The 24,917-nt window shown below is 42.9% G+C and overlaps 1 protein-coding gene across 1 annotated transcript in view; it reads left to right on the forward strand.

Annotated features, from left to right (window-relative positions):
* Positions 1 to 2,117: 2,117 nt before the first annotated feature.
* The window catches only part of KIAA0195 (KIAA0195 ortholog), a gene marked incomplete at its 5' end in the record, with an annotated part of 32,029 nt that continues 9,229 nt past the window's right edge, over positions 2,118 to 24,917 (forward strand). Inside the window, 18 exon segments of the mRNA XM_009576530.1 lie at positions 2,118 to 2,237; positions 2,926 to 3,053; positions 3,661 to 3,797; positions 4,472 to 4,668; positions 5,465 to 5,616; positions 6,751 to 6,853; positions 7,165 to 7,251; positions 9,692 to 9,808; positions 13,572 to 13,628; positions 15,484 to 15,588; positions 16,203 to 16,367; positions 16,618 to 16,827; positions 16,994 to 17,309; positions 18,045 to 18,218; positions 21,464 to 21,566; positions 22,817 to 23,034; positions 24,264 to 24,445; positions 24,646 to 24,784. Of these exon segments, the coding sequence (XP_009574825.1) occupies positions 2,118 to 2,237; positions 2,926 to 3,053; positions 3,661 to 3,797; positions 4,472 to 4,668; positions 5,465 to 5,616; positions 6,751 to 6,853; positions 7,165 to 7,251; positions 9,692 to 9,808; positions 13,572 to 13,628; positions 15,484 to 15,588; positions 16,203 to 16,367; positions 16,618 to 16,827; positions 16,994 to 17,309; positions 18,045 to 18,218; positions 21,464 to 21,566; positions 22,817 to 23,034; positions 24,264 to 24,445; positions 24,646 to 24,784 (2,710 nt within the window).

The raw sequence follows: 24,917 nt of genomic DNA on the forward strand, positions 1-24,917 counted from the left end.
GCAGGCGTGCAAGTATTTCAGGAACCTTTTTGATTACTTCTGGATTTGCTGCCTTTTTCTGTTTGCTGCCTGCTGTGATGTCGCAGTTTCTCTTTCCAGGCAGTGTGTGTTAGCAGATGTTGGCATTAAGTGCAGCTTTTCTGTCATTTCTTCTGTAGCTCTTGATGTATCCATTGGAACCAGCTTGGTGTCTAAGCAGACTTTGCTTTTCAGAGTCCGTCTTATTATTGCTGCCTTTCATTCCGTGTCTTTTATTTATCTGTCTGCTTTCCCTGTGCTGGAGAGGATGAGTGTATTTGTGGATGCTTTGCTATGCCCCAAATAGCCAGCAGTCAGCGGAGAGAGAGAAACCTTATTGTGTCACTTGCTCCGTGTTGCTCGCAGGCACTCCTGTTTGCAGCACTCCCATGGTGCAGTAGCATGTCTGTGCCAGCTACACTGCCTGCCATCTTCTCCTCTGGAGCCTTTGAGAGACTCCTATGTTTAGTCCTGTGCTGATGTTACCTGGGCGGCTTCCAAGAACAACACAGAATGCTTCCTCTATTTCTAAAACTGACACAGAATGAAAACTACAGCAGAATTATTTTTAGTTCTGTAAAAGTGCAGCTAAAGCAGCATTGCTAGACTCTGCCTGGCCAGAATTTGCTGTTTCAAATTGTCCCTGATAGGTGGGGAGTGTTTGTGTGTGGTAGATGGTAGTTTAAAGAGCGTCTACCTGCTATTCCTTGACACGTACGTTACAGTTTTGGATTGGACGGTCAATGCAAATCACTCTGAAGTCCGAGATTAGTTTCTGGTAAATGTTCATCATGAAATCGCTCCGTTAAGGAACAGGAAGAAAAGCGCAGATTATAGCTGAGCTGCACTTGCAGAGCTGAGTGTGTGCATGCAGCTCCTGAAGACCAGAGCTACTGCAGTGTAAGACCACGGTGGGTTTGGCAGGACTGGGAAGAGCTTGTGACTGCAATAGCAGGAAGAGCTGCAGCTCCTGCCTGAGCTGTACTTGCTGGGCTGTGTGTCACACTGATGGGGTCCAGAGGGGGAAGCTTCCTGCCTGCTTTGTGTTCAGTAGTTCTGTACTCTGTAAACAGTATGATACACCTGAGCATTTCTAATGTGCAGGATATCCTATACGCTGTACACCCTCAGGGTGTTTGTATTAAAACATGAAATGCAAATGAGAACTTTTATTGACCAGTACCATGATATCTGCTGTAGCACTCTCAGAGCCACCTGCCTGCTTTTCCTTGTTGGTTCACTTTCAGTGATCTGGTACCCACAGTACTTCGCAGCAGTCTCTGTGATTTGAAAGGAAGGTAAGTGCTTGTGTCTTGCCTCAGAAATGCAGGTGTTTACCTTGCTTTCTTGTTACCAGCATCAGATGGCAAACTCCTGGTTTGCGTCCTTTCAGGTTGCTGCCTATTTGCTGAAGAATGAGGGAGCAGTGGCCTGGACTCTGTGTGCTTCCATAGCCCTGTATGTTCGCACAATTCAGCACTTAAATCTCCAGTGCTTTCTTTTGTAAAAAGAGGAGCTGATGCTGGAGTAGTGCCTCTGCCTGAACTGATGCATAGCCTAGCACTTAAATCTGGGGGTTTTTGTGTCAAAGTAGCCACAGAGGCAGGATTCGTAACCAAAAATTTGTAACAAGCAGTTGTGGAAATTGGACACTTGTTTAGAATTGCAGATATTCTAGTTGTTATTACTGTTAGCAAAAACCATCCTGTATCATTAAAATTCTACCATAACTGTCTGTGTTCTGTTGTCTCTACAAGCTGATACCAGTTCAAGCCTCTGTTACCTCAGAGCTGAGCAGCCTCCCTTTGTATTGTCCCCAGACCCTGCTGATTAGAATCTTGTTTCGCAGAAATGACTTGGTATTGTGCTTTGATAAAGTATTTATCCGGCACAGTCAGGACTGGTTTGTTTACCTCATATTATCTAGGTGCTCTAATTCCAGCCAGCAGCCTAAAATTCACAGATTATTTCAGGAAAATGGAGAATCAGACTGGTAATGAGTGCAGGGCATTCATGGTAGGGTGCTCCGTCAGCCACCAGGAAAAAGCCTAAAAAGAAAATGGGAAAGCACTAAACAGTTTGTTTTTCTGGCACCTCAGGATGAGATGACCTCAAGTTTGGGCCTTACCACAAAGAAAGCCCTCATGATCCTGAGAGACCAGTTGTCAGCACTGCTGGAGGGACATCAGAAGGAACGGAAAAAAGTGACTTCATGGAAGGTGAGGCACCAAACAGCACAAGTTGGGCATTCAGTCTCCCCTTCTCAAAGTAAAGCTGAAGATAAAACAAAAGTTGATTGCATTCCCTCGCAGGCTGCTGCTGCAGAGTGTCCAGGTATAGAACTGCTAAAGTCCTTGGTACCAAAGCAAGGAATTACCTAAGGGTATGTTTCTCTCAGCACTTCTCTCCTGGTTGCTGGAGCTCTACAGGAGCTTAGCTTCAGCTGTGAAGGATCTAAGGGCTTCAAGAGCCACTAATGGCAGTGTGCCTAGGGGGTCCATATCAGGTGGAGAGAAAGAGCTGTGAAGCTCAACAATCTCCCCTTGTCCACCATGTTTGTCTGGCGTGTGTGTTGAATACAAAATGCTAGTGTTCATGCACAGTACTTCAGTGTTAAAACTGTTCCTCTCTGGGTTAGTGACAATGAGGCAGCCTGGCACAGAAGCCTTTTCATTCTTCTAAGCAAGAGTAGAGCAGGGAGTGTTCACCCAGACTTGCCAGCTGAGCAACTGCTAGTGCTGTAGCATTCGCATAACTGATCTGGGATGCTCTGTATCATTTTCAGGGATTTTACAAAATTGTGTTCACCCTGGAGTGTCAACTGCTGCCTTCATCCTTTCTCACTCTGCTTTTTCAAACATCTGGCTCTGTATTTCCTGAATGCTGTCTGCTGCTCTCCTTTTGTAGGAGGTGTGGAGGAGCAGTTTTCTATACCATGGTAACCGTTGCTCCTGTTTCCACTGGCCTGGTGCATCTCTGATGCTTCTGGCAGTACTGTTGCTGCTGTGCTGCTATGGGAGCCAGCCACAGGGGAGGTAAGCAAAACATCCTATGCTGGTTAACTGAAGCAAGGTGGTAGTTTTATATCATCTTGACACTGTGTGTGGCTGACATAACAGTGTTGTCCCTCATTCTGTCTAGACATCTAGACATTAGCATACTCATCATGGTAATTCTGTCCCTATCAGTCCCTTTTGCAAAACTTCAGCCAACTTAATTCTACTTCTAATAGACCCATGGAGTGTCCTATGGAGAGACTGAGATTTTTTTTCTGTGGCGTTCCTAGATCTTGAAAAATCCTAAGGCATTATCATAGTTAGGAAGGATTTTGAAACTGGAGAAGTTAGTGGCTTGTAGCAGAAGTTACTGTGCTGTCACATGCGCTATAGCATGCCTTGATTATATTTGTAAGGGTATTTTTTAATTGAGTCGGGTCCTTTCAGACTTCTCTGGTGGCATTATTCTAAAGAGGAAGTGTGATCATTGCTCCCCTGCTTTTCTTTTTTAGCCACAAGTCTGTGGGATGTAGGAATAAACAACTGAGCAGGTGTGCTTTTATCTCTGTGGGTGGCTGGCAGTGTATTCTGCTCATTTAGTCAAACCTCATCTGCTTTCTGCTTTCTTCTGTTTTTCTGTGCAAAGCCAAGGTGCTGAGATAGTTAATGCATTGGCACTCTTCCTCCTTCTCCTCTTGGATCTCTTCATGATTGGGCGTCAAGAGAGGCTGAAGTGCAGAGAGGTGGAGAGGAGACTTCAGACAATCATTGATAAGATAAATGGTGAGGTCTCATTCATGTGTCTGTTTGCATTTATGTTTTCCTCCCATTGGGTGTTTCTCCAAACCTGATCATATATGTTACTAGTGGAATTTACTAGCCTTCCCCTATGTTACACAGAAACCGGCTGTGAGAATTGTCCCCTACTCATGCCTGTCCTGTAAAATAGTTATTTTGAGCTGTCATGTGGTCACGTGCTTCCAATCTGTGTGTTATCAGGTAGGCATCTGTAATGTCTGTGCTTTGGAGTAGTTTGAATCCTCGGTATCTTACAAAAATATCTGCCTTGCAGCAGATGATGAGAGAAGAATATGTGGGGTTGTATCACCACATAGGACAGAAGGAAATAAATTGCTGTGCGTGAGCATCGTCTCAACGGGGGCTTTTGAACCTGAGGAGGCAGTTCATTTCAGTGCAGCAGTTTTAAGGACAGCCTTTAGCTTTTCCGTTGTACAAGTATGTATTTCAGGTTATAAAATGACTATGTTTAGTTGTTAATACTGGGTGGAGAGAGAGGGGAAAAGCCATCAAGAAGAAAGAGAGAGATGATAAAAGATCATGGGAATGGACTGAGCTTAGCACTGGAGGACCTATAGCCACTACAGGATGTAAATCGATGTATAATAGGCCCCTCCAGAATTGTTATCACTTAATTCTTTCACACTTTATGCTTTCAGATACACTTGGCAAAGAGATGAAATGGCCAGACTCCATGTACCCTGACCTTCACATGCCTTATGCCCCATCCTGGTCCCTTCATTGGGCCTACAGGGATGGTCATCTTGTCAACCTGCCTGTGAGCCTGTTAGTAGAAGGAGATGTCATTGCTTTGAGGCCAGGCCAGGAGTCGTTTGCTTCTCTGAGAGGGATTAAGGTAACTTGCTTGTCTCATTTCCCTGGCCTGTAACAATATATTTCCCAGGATTTTCTTCCTAATACTCTAATTCCCAGTGTACAGATTATTGGAGTGTTTGATTTCTTCTGACCTTGAAAATAGCTTGAAATTCCAGTTCAGTCAAGGATGGTGCTTCCTTAGACAGACTGCATCTTCTCTATGAACTCCCAGACCCAATGGACAGGAGATACTGATGTGATACCAAAGCACCATATTTCCATCTCTTCCGGGTCAAAGGGAAATTGTAACGGGCTGCTAAATATAAATGGAGTCAATCTATCCAGTAGGATGATATGACATAAAAACCCCCTACTTTATCCTGTTTTTTATGTGGAGAAATAAAGTTTGTCTGCTTTGACCTTGTCCTTACTACTGATTTATTATAAAAGAAGATAATATAAAATACCTGGGGTAGAAGTAAATTAACAAATGAATTACAAGATCTATGCAAAGATTTTGCTGCTTGAAGAAGATTGGAAAAAGTTTAAAGCCTGAAATTTACCTTTGTTGGTTTTTATCGTAACTTTCACTCCAAATGCCAATTTTCATAAAATAACCACATGTGCTTGAACACAAGCATTCCATTTTGCTTCAAATTTGAAGCAATAGTTTAGCTAATGAATTTTTGAGAGCTGAGAGAGGGAACTGTGACAAGCACGTATTGTGTCACTTGCAGTGGGAGGGATCCTTCTGGACTAAACTTCTAGTCCCTCGCAGCAGAATTCCACTGAGGCCCCGACTGTGCAGCCTTTGGGCTCTCTGACTTTTTTTCTAGGATGATGAGCACATAGTTCTGGAGCCAGGAGACCTATTTCCACCTTTCTCACCTCCGCCCTCCCCAAGGGGAGAAGTGAAGAAGGGACCTCAGAACCCTCAGCTGTATCGTCTCTTCCGTGTCTTGAAGACCCCAATAATTGACAATGTCAGGTGGGTTAAATACAGTGCACAATGCCTGCACAGCTTGTCTATGTCCTTGTTGCTGCCTTGTGGCAGCAAAGTCCAGGACAGGAATTTTCAAATACGCTGTTGTCCTGGTTTCAGCTGGGATAAAGTTAATTTTCTTCCTAGTAGCTGGTATAGTGCTGTGTTTTGGATTTAGTATGAGAATAATGTTGATAAGACACTGATGTTCTAGTTGGTGCCAAGTAGTGTTTACACTTGTCAAGGACTTTTCGGCTTCCCATGCTCTACCAGGTGCACAAGAAGCTGGGAGGGAGCACAGCCAGGACAGCTGACCCAACTGGCCAATGGGGTATTCCATACCATATGACGACTGCTCAGTATATAAGCTGGGGGGGTTGGTCGGGGAGCAGTGACCACTGCTTAGGAACCGGCTGCGTATCGGTCAGCGGGTGGTGAGCAATTGTATTGTACATCACTTATTTTGTATATTCTATCATCATGATTTTTATTATTGTTTTGCCTCCCTTTTCTGTTCTATTAAACTGTCTTTGTCTCAATCCACGAATTTTACTTTTTTTTTTTCCGATTCTCTTCCCCATCCCACTGGGGGGGGAGTGAGCAAGCGGCTGGGGCTAAACCATGACAGCTGTGCTGTATTTTCTTTATTACCTGGGAATGCTATAAGTCTCTTACTGTCTGTCTTCAATTGTCCTCCTTAACTGGTAGGTTAGGCTAATATATAAAACACATATGTGCTAAGTATTACTGTTCAGCTCATTACTTTCCAACTAAATTTGAGCAATGCAGGGAGGTCATAGATTTCATGCATTTGATGTAACCAGCAATATGACACCCTTTGGTCAACTGGAGATACAGATATCTGAATGTCCTGTTAGAATTTCAGTACACATTGGGGTGATAGAGCCTTCCTGTTAAGCGGGTGAGGAGACCTGGGGAGTTTGCTCAAAAGCACTCCAAATTTACCATGGCAAGTGCAACACTGTTATTGTAGAACTTGGCTTCTCTTTTGAAGGTCATCTCTCATAGCATAGGGTGAATGCAGTGTTCTAATCAGATCTACTAGGAGGTTTATATCTGAGGAAAGTGCAGGGTTAGGATCTTGGTTGCTGAAATCTCAAGCTGTTTTCCATTTTTTAGGTGGTGTCTGGAAATGGCTTTGTCACGTCCTGTGACAGCCCTGGATAATGAGAGATTCACTGTACAGTCAGTGATGCTGAAATACACTGTCCCTATTGTACTGGTAGGTCTCATTTCAAGCCTTTGTTGTTGAATATAGCCATGTTTTGTCAATAAAAGTGAAGAATTTGCAGCCATCAATAGGAAATTGTGGCCAGGCCTTAACTCATGCAGCTGACTGTGTGTACCTTGGGTAGTTCAGAGAAGCAAAGATGCTGAGCCATCTAGCAGTGAGAGTGGAGGGAGGAACTGCAGCAGCAGACCAGGTATATCTTCCAGACTTTCCCAGGGCTGAGAATGTTACAAGGCAGTGAAAACTCCTTCCATACAAGTACTGATAGCTAGCTGACAGTGTCATCTCTGTTTGAATTGCAGGCTGGATTCCTGATCACCAATGCTGTGCGCTTCATTTTCAAAGCTCCTGGAATTGCTTCTTGGCAGTACACTCTTCTTCAGCTACAGGTAAAGGAAAGCTTTAAGCTCTGCTACACCTCCTCCCCAGAGCACCACTGAGACCGATTCCCTCCCTCAGTGACTTGCTTCATCTTATGACAGCATCCTATGCATGCCCTTGTGCATGCTGGATCCAGGAGCACTCAGTGGAGCAGGACAGCAGCTCTACCCTGGCCATTCCTCCTAGACTGCCCTTTAAATTGTTTGCTCTCTCTCACTTGCCATGTATGTATATGTGTGTATATATATATGGTATCCTTTGCCTTTAAACTTGTAAGATTTTATGCCAAGTTCAGCGGGAAAACCAGCTACAAGTTGGTGTGATTTATTCATGGCCTCCTTCATTACAAGCCCTGTGGCTATTAAAGACATGGACCCTCACGTATACGTGCACAGAATCCTTTATTAAAATATATCCTTTATCATAGCAGGGGCAATCCACTGTCTCTCTCTTCTCATCACCTGATTTGTCTCCCTTATATACTACGAAAAAACAGTCTCTTTTCCTTCTAGCAACAATCCATATGACTGCTCACAATTCCCTTCAGCTATTTCAGCTCTTGAATCAGCTGGTGGTCATCAGGCCACTTCTTCTGCTTCTTGAATCAGCTGGTGCTCATCAAGCCACCTCTTCTGCTTTATTCAATTCTTCTCCACATCTCCCCCTTTTTTATTTATTTTCAATTGCAAGCTGAAAAAGCAACAACTCAGCAGCTTCAGGAGACTCTATTTGACATTGTATAGCAGTTTGTAATCGATCTAAGAATTGCGCAAAGGCTTATGTTCCTTGTCGGATCGTAGCAAATGATAATTCCCATTTGTCAAAATTCAGCACTCATCTTAACACTTCTCATAACCAAATCAGCCACTTATGTAAGCACTTCACAGAGCAAGGTGGCTTGTGCAGCGGGTGATGCCCAATTCCTTTCACCTAACATTTCATCTTGCCCATAGGGTAGTTGCAAATTGTTCAAATTGTCCATTACATTCACAAGAACAAGTTCACAGTACTCAGAAAACCACACAGAATACTGCACCCGCTGACAAAACAAGGCGTAATATAGACTTCCAATCTAAAGGAGTCATCATATATGATTTCCTTATCACTTGCAGTAAGTTTATAGTAAATGAAACCTATAACCCATATTCTTTTATTGATTTGCATACCTACTTAATCACCTCATATGGTAAATGAGCATACTCTGGGGCCCTGCCAGGTCAATAAACTACAGGCATTGCCTGTTACATCCCCCTTTTTTTTTATTTTTCTTTTTTTTTAAATTTTTCTTCTTTTTTTTTTTTTAACAAGCAAAGAAACAATTGTCTTTCCCTTGTCAGAGTTCAACAAAAATACTTTTGATTATTTTTGCGCATTAATAAACATAAAATTAAATCATCTGGAGAATCTGCAGGAAGATATGATTTGAAGACCATTTCCTTTTTAACCAGACAAATATTCTTACAAATATTAATTTGAATCTTACAAATATCAATCTTAGCTTACTAAACCTATTTCTTTTATATAAACTTAACACTTCTATTACAAAGACAAATATTAATCTTAACTTACTAAACCTAGTAAGGCGGGGGGAGGGCAGGGGCACGAATGGTGGTGGTTTCACAATGGACAGCCGAGAAAGTGTCTTTAGTCTCTGTCACTGTAAAATTTAATCCGCCGTTGGCACAAGTTCAAACAAATCTTTCTTATCTTTTAATTTTCCTTACAGTATTGCCAAATCAGTCACATTTTGCAACACCAAATACATTGAAATATTTCAAATTGAAACTTCTGTGACTGAGATGCCAACTGCCCCATGACTAATGTAGAAAGTTCATATAACTTCCCCGCTGCTCACCTCTGTCCTGCAGAAACGATTATGCGATGTCACTTATCCCGTTTCCTTTGAACAGCTTTGTAGTTCAGTGGGGGCCACCACCGGATCAGCAGCTGCTGATTTCAGGTCCCTGTTCGGGCACCATTTGTGGCAATTAAAGGCATGGACCCTCACATATACATGCACAGAATCCTTTTTTAAAATACATCCTTTATCATAGCAGGGACAGCCCCACTGTCTCTCTCTTCTCATCACCCAATTCGTCTCCCTTATATACTAAGAGAAAACAATCTCTCTTCCTTCCAGCAACGATCCACATGACTGCTCACAATTCCCTTCAGCTGTTTCAGCTCTTGAATCAGCTGGTGCTCATCAGGCCACCTCTTCTGCTTTATTCAATTCTTCTCCACGCTTCTCCACAAAGCCCCAAAGGGTGTATGTGTCTCCTCTCCTATGCTTCTCCCTGTGTTGCACTGCTTCCAGTGCAAGCGGTATCCATCCTTTCTGCCATTGCCTTTTACCCATCCTCTCACTGTGGTGGAAAAGATGTCATGTGAAAGGTCTGACTTCTTGTTGTCTCTGTGCTTGCTGGTGATTACAAATGTTTTTTTCAGGTGAATGGTGTCCTGCCTATCCTTCCGTTGCTCTTTCCTGTCCTGTGGATTCTTGCTACAGCCTTTGGAGAAGCCAGAGTCTTGGCCCAGATGAGCAAGGCCTCATCCACTTCACTGGTAGGTATCTCTCCACATCAAACCATTGCAGAGAAAAGGGCGGAAGATGAGAAAGGCTCTGTGAAGTGAGCACAGTGAATTCAGCCCATGTGTCCACGTAATTGTAAAAGCTTGTTGGACCTTTCGTTGTCCCACCTACGCCCTCTCCCTGGAGCACAGAGTGGCTTCTTCTTGAACAGATGTTTTAATTTTTTCAACCTGTCTATGGATATCCCAAGGTGATAGGAAGCTCCAGTGATTCCATAAATCTTTTCAAAGCATGTGCTTTCTATCAGCTAAATATAATCTGTCAGATGAGTTAACATAGAGATACATGCCCTGTGGTGGCTGTAACTAGGGAACACTTAGCCACTGAGAAGGAATGGAATACATGAGATTCTCTGCAATCCCCTGTCAGGGGGCTGAACAGCCCTTTTTTGAGGCTCTGGAGCTTTGCTTGCAGGCATGACCTTTGCAGTGCGTCAGGGAGTAAGAGGAACTTCTGGTGGTTGTGCTGGTTTGTGGAGTGGAGTTTGGTAGTCTGATGGGTGGGTGATCCTGAACTGGATGCGCTGATGGGTGTCTCGTTCTCTCCTGGTGGCAGTGCTGGTGAGATGCAGTGTGCTATGTTTGTCTTCTGTGCTGACTTCTGTTATGCCTGTACTTGGACAGAGTTTCTCTCGCCTTCTTGTCCTTCCTTGGCCTCTGTGGCCCTGGGTCTGTGTTTTCTATTCTTTTTCCTATAGGTTGTACATGACTAAGCTGCCTGTGTCCTGGGAGGGGAGGACACGTTACCTCCCTTTGGCATTTGCATCTTTACCATCTCTTTTCAGTGTTTTCTCCACTTTACCTTTCCCACCCATTCTCAGCATCACTTGGTTTCTGTCTCTGGAACCTTCCTCTTTCTCTTTACACCTTGCTATTTGGCTGGGAAATGCCAGAGCTTCTTGGCTTCCCTGCTTCATCATTCTCAACATGCCCATTTGCCCTGTCACTCATACTTGCACCTTCCTTGTGTTCTTTCCTGTCTTCTCCTTTTTGTTGTCCAGGCAACTCACTCTGTCCAGCCAGCTCTTTCTGTGACATCTCAAACATGATCTTCCATCCTTGCTGCTGCAGAACAACTGTTGTGATGTACCTTGGTCATTCTCCCTCTTGACTAGGGCAGTCTTCTCTTGGGCTCTCTATTTCACTCCTTCCTTCTCTCTACTTTGTTCAAGCAGGTAAGACCCTCTTCCTCTCCAGTCACTTGGCCTGTGTGATGCTTTTCTCCACCTTCTGCTCCCTCCCATCGTGTTCAAGCTGTTTCATTCCCAGTTTTTCAAGGCCATAGGTAACCCTTGTGACTGGTTAGTCAGACATCCTGCAGGACACAAACCAGTGTCCCCCAAAACGAGCCCCTGCCTCAAGTTGTGTTACTACAGTTGGACTACAGCAGCATTCCTTTTAGAAAGGAATTCGATGTTGGTTTGAAAATGTTTGTACTGCCTTTGATAGGTTGTTTCACTTCTAAAAATGGGCATTCTATGTTAGTGGGAATTTTTGTAGTATTTGATTTCCAGCCCTTGGAACATTTACGTCTTTTGCCTCCTAGATTTAAGAGCACGTCAATCAAATTTCTGGTCTGTTGTAGCTACTCACATTCCCTTTTACCGTCTCTTTGGTTAAGTAAACAGTTTAAGCACCTTGAATCACTATAAGCATATTTTCCAACCCTCTAATCTTTCTCTTGGCTTTCCTCTTAGCTTTCTCCAGTGCTTCAGGATCACTGTAGAATTATCAATCTCCAAACCCCACAAAATATTCCAGTAACAGTTGTGCCCTTGTACTAAATTTCAGAATAATTTGGACTTTCTACTGTATGTTCCCCTGTTAATGCAACAAAGGCTTATATTAGATCTTTTAGCCACTGCTTTAAATGGCCAGGCTTTGTTCAGCTGATAATCTACAGAGTTACCGCTTTGTAAGATAGAGTCCTCATCCTGTAGGTCCAACCTTCATTTTTGCTCCTAGGTATGCAACCTTACTTTTGTGCCTGTTGGTATGCATGTTTTTGCTTATTTAGCAAGCAATCCATATTGTTCTGTAACGGTGGTCTGTTCTCTTTATTACTGGACCCTACCCCAAACTTTGTATAGTCTCTATCAGTTACGTTTTTTTAGTTTTCTTTCAGGCTATTAACAAAATACCCAGAATTTGTCGCTGCTTGAGGTAGTAACACATCCTATTGCAAGTAATTCTCAGTTTCTGTTCCATTTGGAGATAGTCTATTTCTAATATGGGCCCTATTTCTCCATTATTACTCTAGTTTTTGTTAGAAAACCAGGAAAGCATTTTGTATCAAGTCAAAGTACCAAGTGGTCTACGTCAGAAGCATTAAATTTATCAGTCAAATCTGTAATTTTGTCAAAAAAGATACCACAATAGTTTAATGATATTTGTTACTAGTGTACTTGTGGTGTTTGGTGCTGGTTGTATTATTCCACTTCTTTTCTTTTAACTGAGTCTCTCATTAGTGGCTCTGTTTTTCTGTCTGAAATCAAAGTCTGTCTGGGATCCTGTGGTAATTTGGTTTGTTCTCCTTACCCTTTTTAGGCATTGGCACCACATTAGCTTTCTTCCATTGCACTGGGACTTAATTCATGCTTCAAGCCTTGTGCAAAATCAGCAGTAATGGTCAGAAAGTTGTCCAGATCTGCTAATTTAAACATATTTACTTTCAGTAGCTCGTGTTAGAATGGAAAATATTTCATAGTTATCATGTGGTATGATTATAGCACTGGATAAAGGAATAGCAGTATTTATTTAACATGTCTGCCTTGCCTGCAATATCATTTGCAATTTCACTGTCTTCAACAAGCAGTAGACTGGTTTTAATTACCTACTGGTATACTTTTTCTTATTTTTGTTAATTTTTACTTCTATTTTCACTTCCACTCAAAACTGGACTTTTTACTATGGGATTGTTGCTTTTTGTAATTTTAATAAAATATGGTTAAACAGTTCCTAATTATCCTTCATCGTTCTCAGTTTAAATTATTTCTCACAAATTTGACTTGGCTTTTTTCAGCTTTGTTAAACTGATCCTTTTTAAAGTGCCAGATATATGCATTATTATTTTGGGGTGTCATTTTATTTACATACAAATGTAATTGCCATGTTCACTTGTGCTTATGAATATACTTAAATTTAAACTGTTTTTCAAACTTATGTCTACTGTGGAATTCCTTTGTGCTGGATGGACAAATTTTGAGTTAGTAAATTTCTTGGTGTAATTCCAAGAGCCCCATGGTGGTGCCCTGCTATAATTTCTTTTCATTTCCTATCCACATCCCATTCACATCACCTCATTCCTCTGTGTCTGTTGTGTTCCAGGCACCTGCTTTTACAAGCACTCTTCTAGCTCCCTTCTTTTAACTGACCCATATAGCTTAAAAACAGATCAGTCAATCCTGGCTCTTTCTGTCTAAAAATAACCATCCAGAAAGAGCCTCCTCTGGGTCTAATTGCCATTATTTTCTCTGTAGACATTTAGGTAATGACTGTGTGTTCTTCTGTGATGTACAGCACCAAGCATTCTGATTGTGCTTCACAAGTAGATAAAGACATAGTCCATTAAAGATTTAATTGCTTTGATGAATTATTGCTCTGCCTTGGTATAGCGATTCCCACAGAGCAGGACTCCTGCTTTCTTCTCTCTGAAGGCACAGTATTTAGAGAAAGATGTTCCTCATGACACATTTCTGAGCACAATTATAGTAACTGGTCTCTTCTCTTGCTGCAGCTTGCTAAGTTTTCAGAGGACACTCTCAGCAGCTACACAGAGATGGTATCTTCTCAGGTACTATTATTATGAATTGTTTTCTTCCATCTTCACTGCAGAACTTCATGATATCCTTTCCCTTCCTCTCTGATCTCCTGCTTGTTCCTAGACGCTTTTTACTTGTGTCAGTTGTCCATTGTCACTCATTTGCTGCTTTAATTTGCTATGCATGCAGGTTGCATGTCTTTTTCCTACATGTTCCCATGTAAATGCTGCTCTGCTGACCAGAGATTTAGGTGACTTTGACGCTAAGTCCAGTTGTGCTTTTCTGAATATTGCAAATGGTTTGAAATCAACTTTTTCTGTCCTGAAGAAAGTACCTCCTTCAAGTCCTCCTGTTCCAGGAGTAAAATAAACTTTTTATGGTGTGTGTCAGAAAGAAGGGAAGTATTTTGCTTGTACCAGAAAAACCTCCTTCTTGAAGCCAAAACTAAAGAACAGAGGGGATGGCGGTCAGCACCAAGACCAAATGTGAAGAGGGGACCATGGGATGTTCAGGCTAAAAGTCTGATCCTGTTTCATAGGCTCCTTAACAAGCTTAAGTACATTACTAGTGCTTCCAAAGCTGGGGCAGATAAACATTCAGACGACTTTTTTCTGGGGGAGGAACTGCATCTGGCCACTCTGTAAATTGCATCATCCAGATTAAACAGGTGGGTAGAGGAAAGACACTTCTCTGTCTAATCTGGCATTAAGATTCCCCTTTTCATAAGGAAGCAGGTGGACTCCCGAAGTGATTAAAAATCCCTAGATATTATAAGAATCAAATCATATCTCCTTGCTCCCAGCCACACAGAGGAGTGCACATGGTTATACATACACATACACACACACGCGCGCGCGCGCGCTGAATATTTTGTTGTCTTTCTATGCCAGTTCATCATTTAGCTGAGATGTTTTTCAGGTGTTAAGTGGGAGTGATTTGAGCTGACCTTCCTCACTGAAAAGATCTGCTTTCCTTTTGTAACATTTTTGCTTATGAGAAACTGGTTTAAGTAAGAGTTTTTTTCTTCCTGGTGATAGCTCATAATTGTTTTGCATTTGAGCTTATGGCTGTACTAACCCTTAAGATCTAACAAACTTGATCTAAGGAGCTTTGTGGGAAATGCTCTGCAGTGACAGCATTCCAGAACGACAGCTAAAAAGCAGTAAAATAACACTTAAATGCAAAGCTGGTTTTACTGGCTTTAGGAGTGCACGGAGAAAAGCATACAGCTCTGGTGCTTGGATTGATTGCTGCCATCCAGACTCCTCTGAAACATTTTCGTCTGGAAGATGAAGGGTGCCAACTTGACATTTTAATTTTGCAAAATATCCCCTTCTTTCAGTTTATTACCATGTTGATTACAATTCATTTATAATGATGGAGTAGTCAGGCACCTTGGCTTTATTTCCAACATTGTCACTGCCTCAGTAAGTAACCTTGGGCAAGTCACCTCACCACAGTGACTCGATTTACCCAATTTGCAGCATGGTGATTGTAAGATTAAGGCCTCAAACTCTATAATCCAAGGGGGTGAGAGTTACTTTAGGAAAAAATACTAAGAAGTAACAACTGATTCACCCCAAATGAAATCACTTCAGAATTCCTTCCTGTGTTTTTGGATAGACAAAGGTAGTTTCAGTGAATTCTCAATTCAACAATCAGACTGTCTGTTAGCATCCTCTGGAAGGGGGAAGAAATGCCTTTCCCTTGAGAATGTCAGCACCGTATCAGTTAACAGGTTCCCATGGAGACCGATGTTTATCTTACAGTGTATCACTATGTTGAACCTGAAAGCAGGTAATGTCATACTCCCTTTCTTCCTTCTCTCCCCTCATCGTTCACTGAATGAGTCTTTAATTGGTTGATGTCCTCTGCTTCCCTCGGCAGGAAATGATACGCTGTATCTGGAGCCACTTCCTCTGTGTTTTAAAAGGCAAATCCCCAACTCTGAGCTTCACTTCCAGCTTGCTCCATAGTCTGGGATCTGTCACTGTGAGTATTGCTGGGTTGTCAGAAGGAGGAGCCCTATGTGGATGCTTCATTTGCATCATTCATGTCATCCTTCCCTGAGCAGACTGTTAGCAATCAGCTCACTGTGCTGGAATTAGAAACCCTTCAGGCACCTGTCTTTGAGGAAGAGTTTGTAACTGTCTTGTCTTGTCCAAGCAGGACATTTACAGGCTAAAACAATGGTTATAGATACTCTGTGGCATCTAACAGGGTGTCTGTATTTTCCAGCTCTGGTTCTGGTTCCATGACTGGAACAAGAACCTGTTCAAGAACCAGCTGGTTCGGATCCTGATAAGGTACTAGCTGGTGAAACAGGTTGAGTAGTTGCTTCCTTCCTGTGGTCTTCATGCCTAGTTTTGCAATATCCTGAGATGAAATTGGTGTTAAACAACCCATCAATCCTGCTAGAGCAAGGAATTCTCGGATTTCTTGGAGGGTTATTAGGTGCAATGTCTTAAGACAGAAGGTTGGTGAAGGAGAGACTTCACATGGTGAATCCCATGTATTTATTAAACTTGTGATATTTACAACTATGCATGAACACTGAGATTTTCATTGAGATTTTGCTTTCTTGGGGGTGTTGTGGGATGTTCTAGGTGCTCTGCTGTGTAGACAAGCAGGGGATTCTTTCCTGGCCAAACCCCAGCCCAGAGACTGTTCTGTTCTTCAGTGGGAAGGTGGAACCACCTCATGATAGCCATGAAGATCTGACTGATGAGCTCTCTACACGGTCCTTCTGCCATCCTGAGATGGAAGACGAGGTGAGGAATGTGTAATCTATAATGTAGTATGTTGGCTCTAATCACAGTTTGACTGACATGCACAATGTGGTATTATAGAGGGGGCCCTTTGCTTGTAGAGAAGTCCTGTGCCATAGTTCTTTGCTTAAAAGGTAAAGAAGCAGTGAGGATGAGATCCTCTTCTACAGGAGTTCTTACGCAGCATGTGAATCAGTAGTGGCTCATATTCAACCACTGAATCACCACTGTTCATTGTGTCGGTCTCTTGCAGCCCCATGAAAGAGATGCTTTGCTCTCTGGCCCCCTGGCAGACACAGTCCACATGACCAATGAGCAAGAGAGGAACAACTGGTCTAGTGACCCTCCAAAGGCTCCCGATGCCCATGCCCACCGAAAGCCAAACAGCAGAAGCAAGCATCCCTCTGGGTCCAATGTGAGTTTTAGCAAGGACACAGAGGGTGGAGAGGAGGAACATAGTCAGGTAAGACATACTGAAGGGGCACACAATTAGTCTTTTGTGGAGCTACAAGACAGACTTAAACCCGTAGTCTCCCCTTTTGGGAATTTAATTGGGAATTCCCTGTGGGATTCTAGGCTCAAGCTGTATTCATCGTAACCAATTAGAATTTTCCTGTCTGTTGGACCAGGTTGTTGGTGACAGTGAGGTATTGGCTTGTGAGGCTGAAGACTTTGTGTGTGACTACCACCTTGAAATGCTTAGCCTGTCCCAAGACCAGCAGAACCCCTCCTGCATCCAGTTTGATGACTCCAACTGGCAGATGCACTTGAATTCCCTCAAGCCTCTGGGCCTGAATGTTCTGCTCAATCTCTGCAATGCCAGTGTGACAGAGCGTCTGTGCTGCTTCTCTGACCACCTCTGCAACATTGCCCTCCAGGAAACTCACAATGCTGTGCTGCCTGTCCATGTGCCCTGGGGCCTCTGTGAGCTTGCCAGGCTAATAGGTAAGGAGAAATTGGATGAGCGGACACAGAGGAATCAGAGCTGTCAATACATACTTAATCCTTAGAGACCACAAGAAAAATATTTGCCCAGTCCTGGTTGCTGAGAAGGTGGAATTACAGAGCTGACTCTGTTGTTGTTCGGTTGCCAAAAGAGTCTATTAAAAAGATTGCTTTTGGCAAGTTCTGACATTGTAGACGCTACCAAAGGAACAAATGTCATCAAGGATATTTCATGCCAGCCCTGGCTAGGCTTGGTATTCTTCTGGCAATCTCATCAGGAGAGAATAGTTGCTAATGGACAGATAACTGCCCTGTCTTTACTGTAATGCTGTCAGGAGTTTGAGTATAAATGATGTGAGGTACCTCAGCTCGTTTTATAGATGGGAAAAACGAGGCATAGGGGAGGTAAGAGGTTAGCGGCCACACTAGGATTAAAATCTGGAAGCTCTTGAACTCACTTCTGTGCTTGTCCTTCAATGTCACAGTTCCTCTCTTCAATGAGCCAGAAGCATGAAAGCTGTAATTACAAACAACATCTAGTCCTTCTGAATGTTTTTCATCACAGATCTTGAGCCATCTTGGTGTAGATGCACAGTAAACACAGCTCACCTGCCTATTGCTGGGGAGATGTCAGAAAGAGCACAGGCAAAGTGGGTGGCAGAGAAGTAGGAGAGAGGACCTTTCTTTTGCTTTGGTTAGAGCCTAATTTTTCTCCTCCTTATGTTCATGTTTCAGGTTTCACACCGGGTGCTAAAGATCTTTTCAAGCAGGAGAACTATTTGGCATTGTACCGCTTGCCAAGTGATGAGATGGTTAAGGAAACAATCCTGGGGAAGCTTTCATCAATCACCAAGAGGAGACCGCCCCTGAGCCACATGATTAACCTGTTTGTGAAGGACACCACTACCAGTAAGGCTGCCCCTTTCTTTGGGCATCCACTTGGTACAGGAGGATCTTTTCCCCAGAGAGCCTGGAAAACATCAGACTGGAATAGTCTGAAGTCCCTATGGGGTGATAGCCTTGCTCTGCCTATGGCCAGTAGAGATATGCTCAACAAACCTTAGGGATCAGTGCTATGGCATACTCGGGGGGGGGGAATTCTTCCCAGCTCTGGCTTACTCCAGAATCATAAATAATTTTTAAAAATTATCTTAGATAGCACATAGTAAATCTGTTTTCTGGGATCAAATGGCAGTTCAGGCCAAGGTGGGGATTTTGTTGGGTTTTGAATAGACTTCATTATGGTAGTGAAACTGATACTGCACAGGGTTGAATATTACTCAGGGTTTTAGCTAGTGATGCTCATCCTTCTGATAACCCAAATCATAAATTATTATCTTAGTGAGTTGTCTAGTATATTATATTGCATACTCTATTTCTATATTGCGTACTAATAAGAAATCACAGAAATCCCGTGCAAAGTCATGGCGACCATGAATACAACACCTGAAGCCATGCTGACTTCTCCACTCCTTCTACTCCTTCCTATTCTAATAGGAATGGGCTAGGATAGAAAGGATTTACAGCTGGGCACCATGAGGTCTTAAAGCACCTCAACAAGATCTAACAGCTTGCCTGTCAGAGCTCTTAGTTTCTTCATAATACCTTAAATTGACAAAACTTTGCTCTCTGGAGTTGACATATGTTCAATATTGAATCTGAAATACGATTATTATGCTGGCCAGAGATTAACCAGGTAAGCTGTCTTCTTTTGCCCAATTCTTCTTAAATTTGTATCTTAATCTGGGGAGGACCTTTTTCATTTGTCCTGATTGCTGCTATCTTGCCTTTGTGAGCAAGGATTTTTCTGATGCTGAGATTCTTAGTGTAGGACCTTTAATGTTGCCTTATTTCAACTCCTTATCCTCATTTTTAATCAGTTTAGTTTAGAGGCTGCAGCTCAGACGAATACGTGTGTGACCTGGATTATGCTGTCTAGAGTAAATTCTAAGAGGAGTTTTGCCAGCGGAGCTAGTTAACCATTGGAACACCTCTTACGTGATAGTCTTGTCCGTTGAATCTTTCTAGAATATGTACAACCAGGAATAATGGATTATGCAGATAATACTGGATGAAATCAAATAGCTCTGTTTATGCAGAAGAGTCAGACCAGATGATCATAAATAACCTTTCTTGATACATTAGTTGTGAATAAATCTTTGAATCCACCCACTCCCATGACATGCTGAAGATACATAATAAATTCTACAGCTGTAGCAGAAATAGGAGGTAGCTTATCTGTATGTTCCCTTGCTATTCCATTGAAATATGTGTCTTGCCATCTGGCAGTGTTCATCCCAAATCCGTAGTAACCACATGGAAATGAGGGGCTCACCAGCATCTTCAGTGGAGTAAAATGGCTTGATACCACTCTGTCTTCCCTTGCTATAGCTGCACTCTTTGATTCCTTTTGCTCTGTCTCACTGGCTCAGCTCTAGCGGCTTGGTTCCTCCTAACAAGTCCCAGCAGTCATGAGTGGCTAGTCATACTCCCTGTCCTATTCATTAGTTTTCTCCCTTGTGCCAGAGAAATCCTGGCCTTCAAGTTCATGATTTAGGAGGGGAGGAGGCTGAGCTCACTTGACTGGCAATAACAGCTGAATGAACTCCTTCCAGTTTATAGTGTGTGCTGTCATTGTCATTTACCCCTTAGAAGGATTGTTGTGTGGGATGCTGATGATACTCAATGGGAAATGGATTGCAATTGCTGTCAGGCATGACCGTAGGTATGTGTGTGCGTGTGGTCATCTGCAAGCTCTTGCTCTGTGTCCAGGGCATAGGTTTTGCATGAATCACTAAACAACTCTTGTTCCCTTTTTCCTAGCAAGGGCTATCTGACTGTAGGAGCAAGGTGGGAAGGATTAGGTGTTTATACAATAAAATTAACCAGAACTCTGCACAAGTACTCCTTTGTGTCCCTGAAACAGGCTCCTTCTTTCACACACAGCTCCTATTTGTCTTGGAGGTTTGTTATGTTGATAAACTTGGCGTGTGATGACTATTTATAGCAGAAAGCAGAGAGCTGCTATGTTTTGGAAAATCCTCCGGTGTTTCTGAAGGTCCCTGCCTGGTTTGTGCGAGTGGATATTCTTGGCTTTTGATTTCACCAGCTAGTGTGAGCGTTTGCAGTCGGCAACAATGCCTGCAAGAAGCCTTTGGGCTCATTTTTCTTGGCAGTGATGTTTTTTTCATTAGATCAGCTTTGAAGCTGTTGGGGGCAAAGTCACAGAGCAGCTGGAGGAGGGAACCTAGACAGTGAAGTCTACGTGCATGCAATGTTAATGTATCAGCGCTACTGAAAGAGAGCAGGAAGTGAGGAGGGGGAGGCAGCCCCGCATCCTTTAACTTGTGTCCTGTGCCTGGGACCTGCATCAGGCAAGTGACATCACACACCTTTGAGAAACACTTTTTGACACCCCTGTCTACGAGAGAGAATGAAAGATTTTAAGTCTGTATTAAAGAGTAAAGTAGTGGGGGGAAAAAAAAAACAGGACAAGCTGGGGTGTCCACTGATTTTCAGTTTTTCCCTGATCACAACATGAGTTATTCTAAAAGAGTCTGTTATGTTGAACTCTTGACCCATCCTGATTTAACACGTTTTCAGAATCCTTTGTGAAACAGGCTGCTATCTAATGGGTCACACTGTTAAATTCTCTTCTGCTACTTCAATGGAAGGTATTCAAGAATAGCTCTGACCCTTTAGATCCACGCCTGGCCTAAAATTGCATACACTTTCCAGTGTAGGCAGACTTTGATCCCCATAGGCTCATCACTGGTGCTTGCACTCTCATGAGGAGAGGCACACAGGAGTATCTTTTCTTCTGCTCTGTTGGATACAGGAGCAAGATATTATCCCAGCTTCTGTAGGAGCAGGATTGTTACACAGTGTAAGGGGAGAATAGGAACTGACTACGTGGCTCACATTTTATCACAGCCTTGTTTGAACTCATGGTTAGACATATACCAGCTGAATACATATCATCCAGTTTTGAATAATTTCTCGATGGAGACTGAAGACTTTCAACAGAGGAAAGGGGATATCTGGAGTGCATCAGGGAATACTCGCTTTTAACAAATAGGGGAGCAGTTAGTATGATATCCCTTTCCTGGGAGCTTGTATGTGTGATGCTGACTCATTGTTCTCCTGCACTTCAGGCACTGAGCAGATGTTTTCTCACGGGACAGCTGACATCATCCTCGAAGCCTGCACAGACTTTTGGGACGGTACTGATATCTACCCCCTCTCTGGCTCTGACAGGTGGGCAGCTTTGTCATTTAGTGCATTCAGGAGCTCCAGATAAATTGCAGAAAGATAACACTCTTTGTTAAAATTCCCTTTACTGATGCTTGTTAAGCTATTTAATAGAAACTTCAGTTAGGTTATGAACATGAGCCGTCTCTGCTTATAATTAATTGTTATAATTATAGTAATGTAAGAGATTAGATAACAATAAGCAATCTGTTGGACTATAAGACTAAGCCACGTCTTACTGTATCTGTTAACATATTAGCCTCTTATAAGTGGACTCTGACTGTATTATGTAGTAGGACCGTGAATTATAATCAGGTCATATGCTGGTGGCAGAGAATTTTTTTTGTTGTTCAAGACAAATGCCTTGTCTTACATGAAATGCAAAGTGATCAACCCTACTTGTTGAAGCTGACAGCTTCAAACCAGTCCACCACAATGCATCACACCCTTTTAGTCCTTCTGCAATATCTGACAGTGTCTGTTGCATTTTCATCTATAGGCTAAATTTCTGTCCTGCCAGTAGAGCAGACCAGTAGTGTTCAGTGTCATTGAATAGCAGCACATTGTTCTTCTAAGTCTGCTTATCCTCAGGTGTAAGAAAACTCCCACTGGTCCTTTTTGGAATATTTATCATATTAGAAGCCAATGAAAAATCCTATGTATAGTCTAATTTGTTACCTTTGTGAGTTCAACATAGAGAAGGAACTTTACACTATTCCGGTGACTGAATATTGTCTAAATGGAGACTTCACATACAGCTCCTGGGACCCAAACTCTGAAAGGGAATAGGAGAAAAGTCTGTTACTGTAACTATTTCTGGCATAGATACCATTGTCAGAGTTGTCAGTTCCTTCCTTGGTGTTTATCTCCCTACAGATAAATTCTTTCTGATGAATTAAGCTTCTGCTGTCATGCAGTGAACTGCCTTGGAGTCATCTGGCAGTCATATAGAGCATATTATATTAATAAGTATATTCAAAGAGTACTGTGTTCATACTCATCAATCTGTCTGACGAGCAAACAGAAACATTCACCACTGCCCCTGTTGGAATATGTATTTTTTGTTCCTCTGCAGTGCCTGCAGCTTAGAGAATGCAGAAACAGTAAGGAAAGGCTTTTTCAGAGTCTCTGACCACTCCTCATGGAATATATTTTTCCAAATACACAGCTGGTGATTTCTACATTGAACTACAGTGTACGTTGTTAGAAATGCAGCGCGTTTCTGCTAACTTCTGGTTTTTGTCTCTTCCACATAGGAAGAAGGTCTTAGATTTCTACCAGCGAGCCTGCCTCTCAGGATACTGTTCTGCCTTTGCATACAAGCCAATGCATTGTGCCTTGTCCTCCCAACTCAATGGCAAGTGCATAGAACTGGTGCAGGTCCCTGGGCAGAGTGCTATCTTCACATGCTGTGATCTCCCTGGGACGACCCCCATCAAACAGAGCAGTCGGAGGAATAGCTGGAGCTCAGATGGTATGTGTCTTCTGCTGTTGCTGGGCCAGGTGCTTTCTTTCTGATCAGTCTAGAGCTGTAAGAACATTGTTATTCAGAGTAGCAGATGGAAATTGAGAACTAAGTGTTTCTGAAGTAGATGCATTTCCAGAGGAAGTAATGATGTAGCAGCTGGTAGGTATGTTTCTAGTTAAGTTATTGAAGCTTACAGAGAAATTCTTCTACTTGTGGGAAGTCTGTTTCTTAAAGCAGGCAGCTGAGAGTCAAGACTTCTGGGTATTTCAATACTTGGTTTGCTATTTGTCTGATTTTATGGAAATCACATATGTTGGGTTTTTCAAAGGAATTAAATGTATGGTGGTATGCGACTATTCTCCCTTGATGGATTTTGTTGCTGTGCTGAAGGAACTGATTCCCACTAGCTGAACTGTACATCTCCTCCAGAATAGCAATGGAAACTGAGAAATAAGCACATACCATTACATAGCCTCCAGGAGGCTCTTCTAGAAAACCAGTCTTAATCTCTTTCTGCCTTGGTCTCCCATTGTGTGAAATGTGAATAATAGTTTCCAACAGCTGAGAGGCAGTTGTGACTGCGTGTTTTCGAAACATTTTTCAATCCCACCTGTGGCAAGCTTTGTAATTGTGTGAAGTGTTTTATTATTTTGTTCCTCATGCTGCTGCAGCTCCCATTCACCACAGGCTGGTCTGGTGATCGTGAAGGAACCATGTCAAAGAGCCTTTGCAGGCTCTTTGGGAGTGTCTGCAATGTCACTGGAGGGAACATGAGCCAGTTCCTTTGCATCAGCCCCTCATATTTTGATGCCACTCTGCCTCAGCCAGACTCGCTCTGTTGTTTAAGCACAGTATGATGTGTTTAAAATGCACATGTGAACATTATGCAGCATACATCCTTTATCTTTCTGCTGCAGTTCCTTGTGACTGATCCCTGTCTTCTGTTTTGTCTTTTTCCATTCCATGCTCGCTGTTTCACATTTGTGTTCTTGATCGCATATGTGGGGATGTCCTGAAACCGCTTCTGTGATTGGGTATGCTGGGACAAATGGATGTCTCTTCATCTTTCTTCCTGTATGTGTGTGTATGTGTATCTTCCTGTATGTTTTTGTGTATCTGGGTACTGTGCCCTTACTTGTTATCTTGGTGGCCTCTCCCACCATGTGTGCTGCTGTCTGATACACATGTGACTCCTTGTGTCTCAATGTGATTGCGTGTTGTTTGCATGTCTGAAGAAGGGATTGGGGAAGTGATGGAGAAGGAAGACTGTATCCAGGCTCTGAGCGGACAGATCTTCATGGGAATGGTCTCATCTCAGTATCAGGCCCGCCTCGACATTGTCCGCCTCATTGATGGATTGGTCAATGCCTGCATTCGCTTCGTCTACTTCTCCCTGGAAGATGAGCTCAAAAGCAAGGTAAGCTGTCTTTGCTGAAGCCCCTGAACTTGCATGTCCCCTAGTTGTCTGACTGGACAGTCTCGCTCCAGTGGAATCTAAGGTTAATCTGATTCAGCTACCTAATGAGTCCAGAAGGTACCTGCGCTCCAGTATGGCATTGGCCTGCAATATGCTGGCCTGGACAGCTACACTAAAATCTGCTGTCTGCTCACCTACAGGTGTTTGCCGAGAAGATGGGTCTTGAGACCGGCTGGAATTGCCACATATCTTTAACGCCTAATGGCGATGTGCCTGGCTCAGAGATCCCTCCCTCTAGCCCCAGCCATGCTGGCTCTCTGCACGATGATCTACATCAGGGTGAGAGAACTGCGCCTAAGCCACTTTGAATGCCACGTGTTTCCTGGATGGTTCTTTTAAACCCATTCATAGGTTCCTGTGTCCTCACCAGATACCTGGTCTTTCAGAGCTTTGAGCACAAAACTGGATGGGC

The sequence above is a fragment of the Fulmarus glacialis genome, unplaced genomic scaffold, assembly GCF_000690835.1.
Source record: "Fulmarus glacialis isolate BGI_N327 unplaced genomic scaffold, ASM69083v1 scaffold6694, whole genome shotgun sequence".
NCBI lineage: Eukaryota > Metazoa > Chordata > Aves > Procellariiformes > Procellariidae > Fulmarus > Fulmarus glacialis.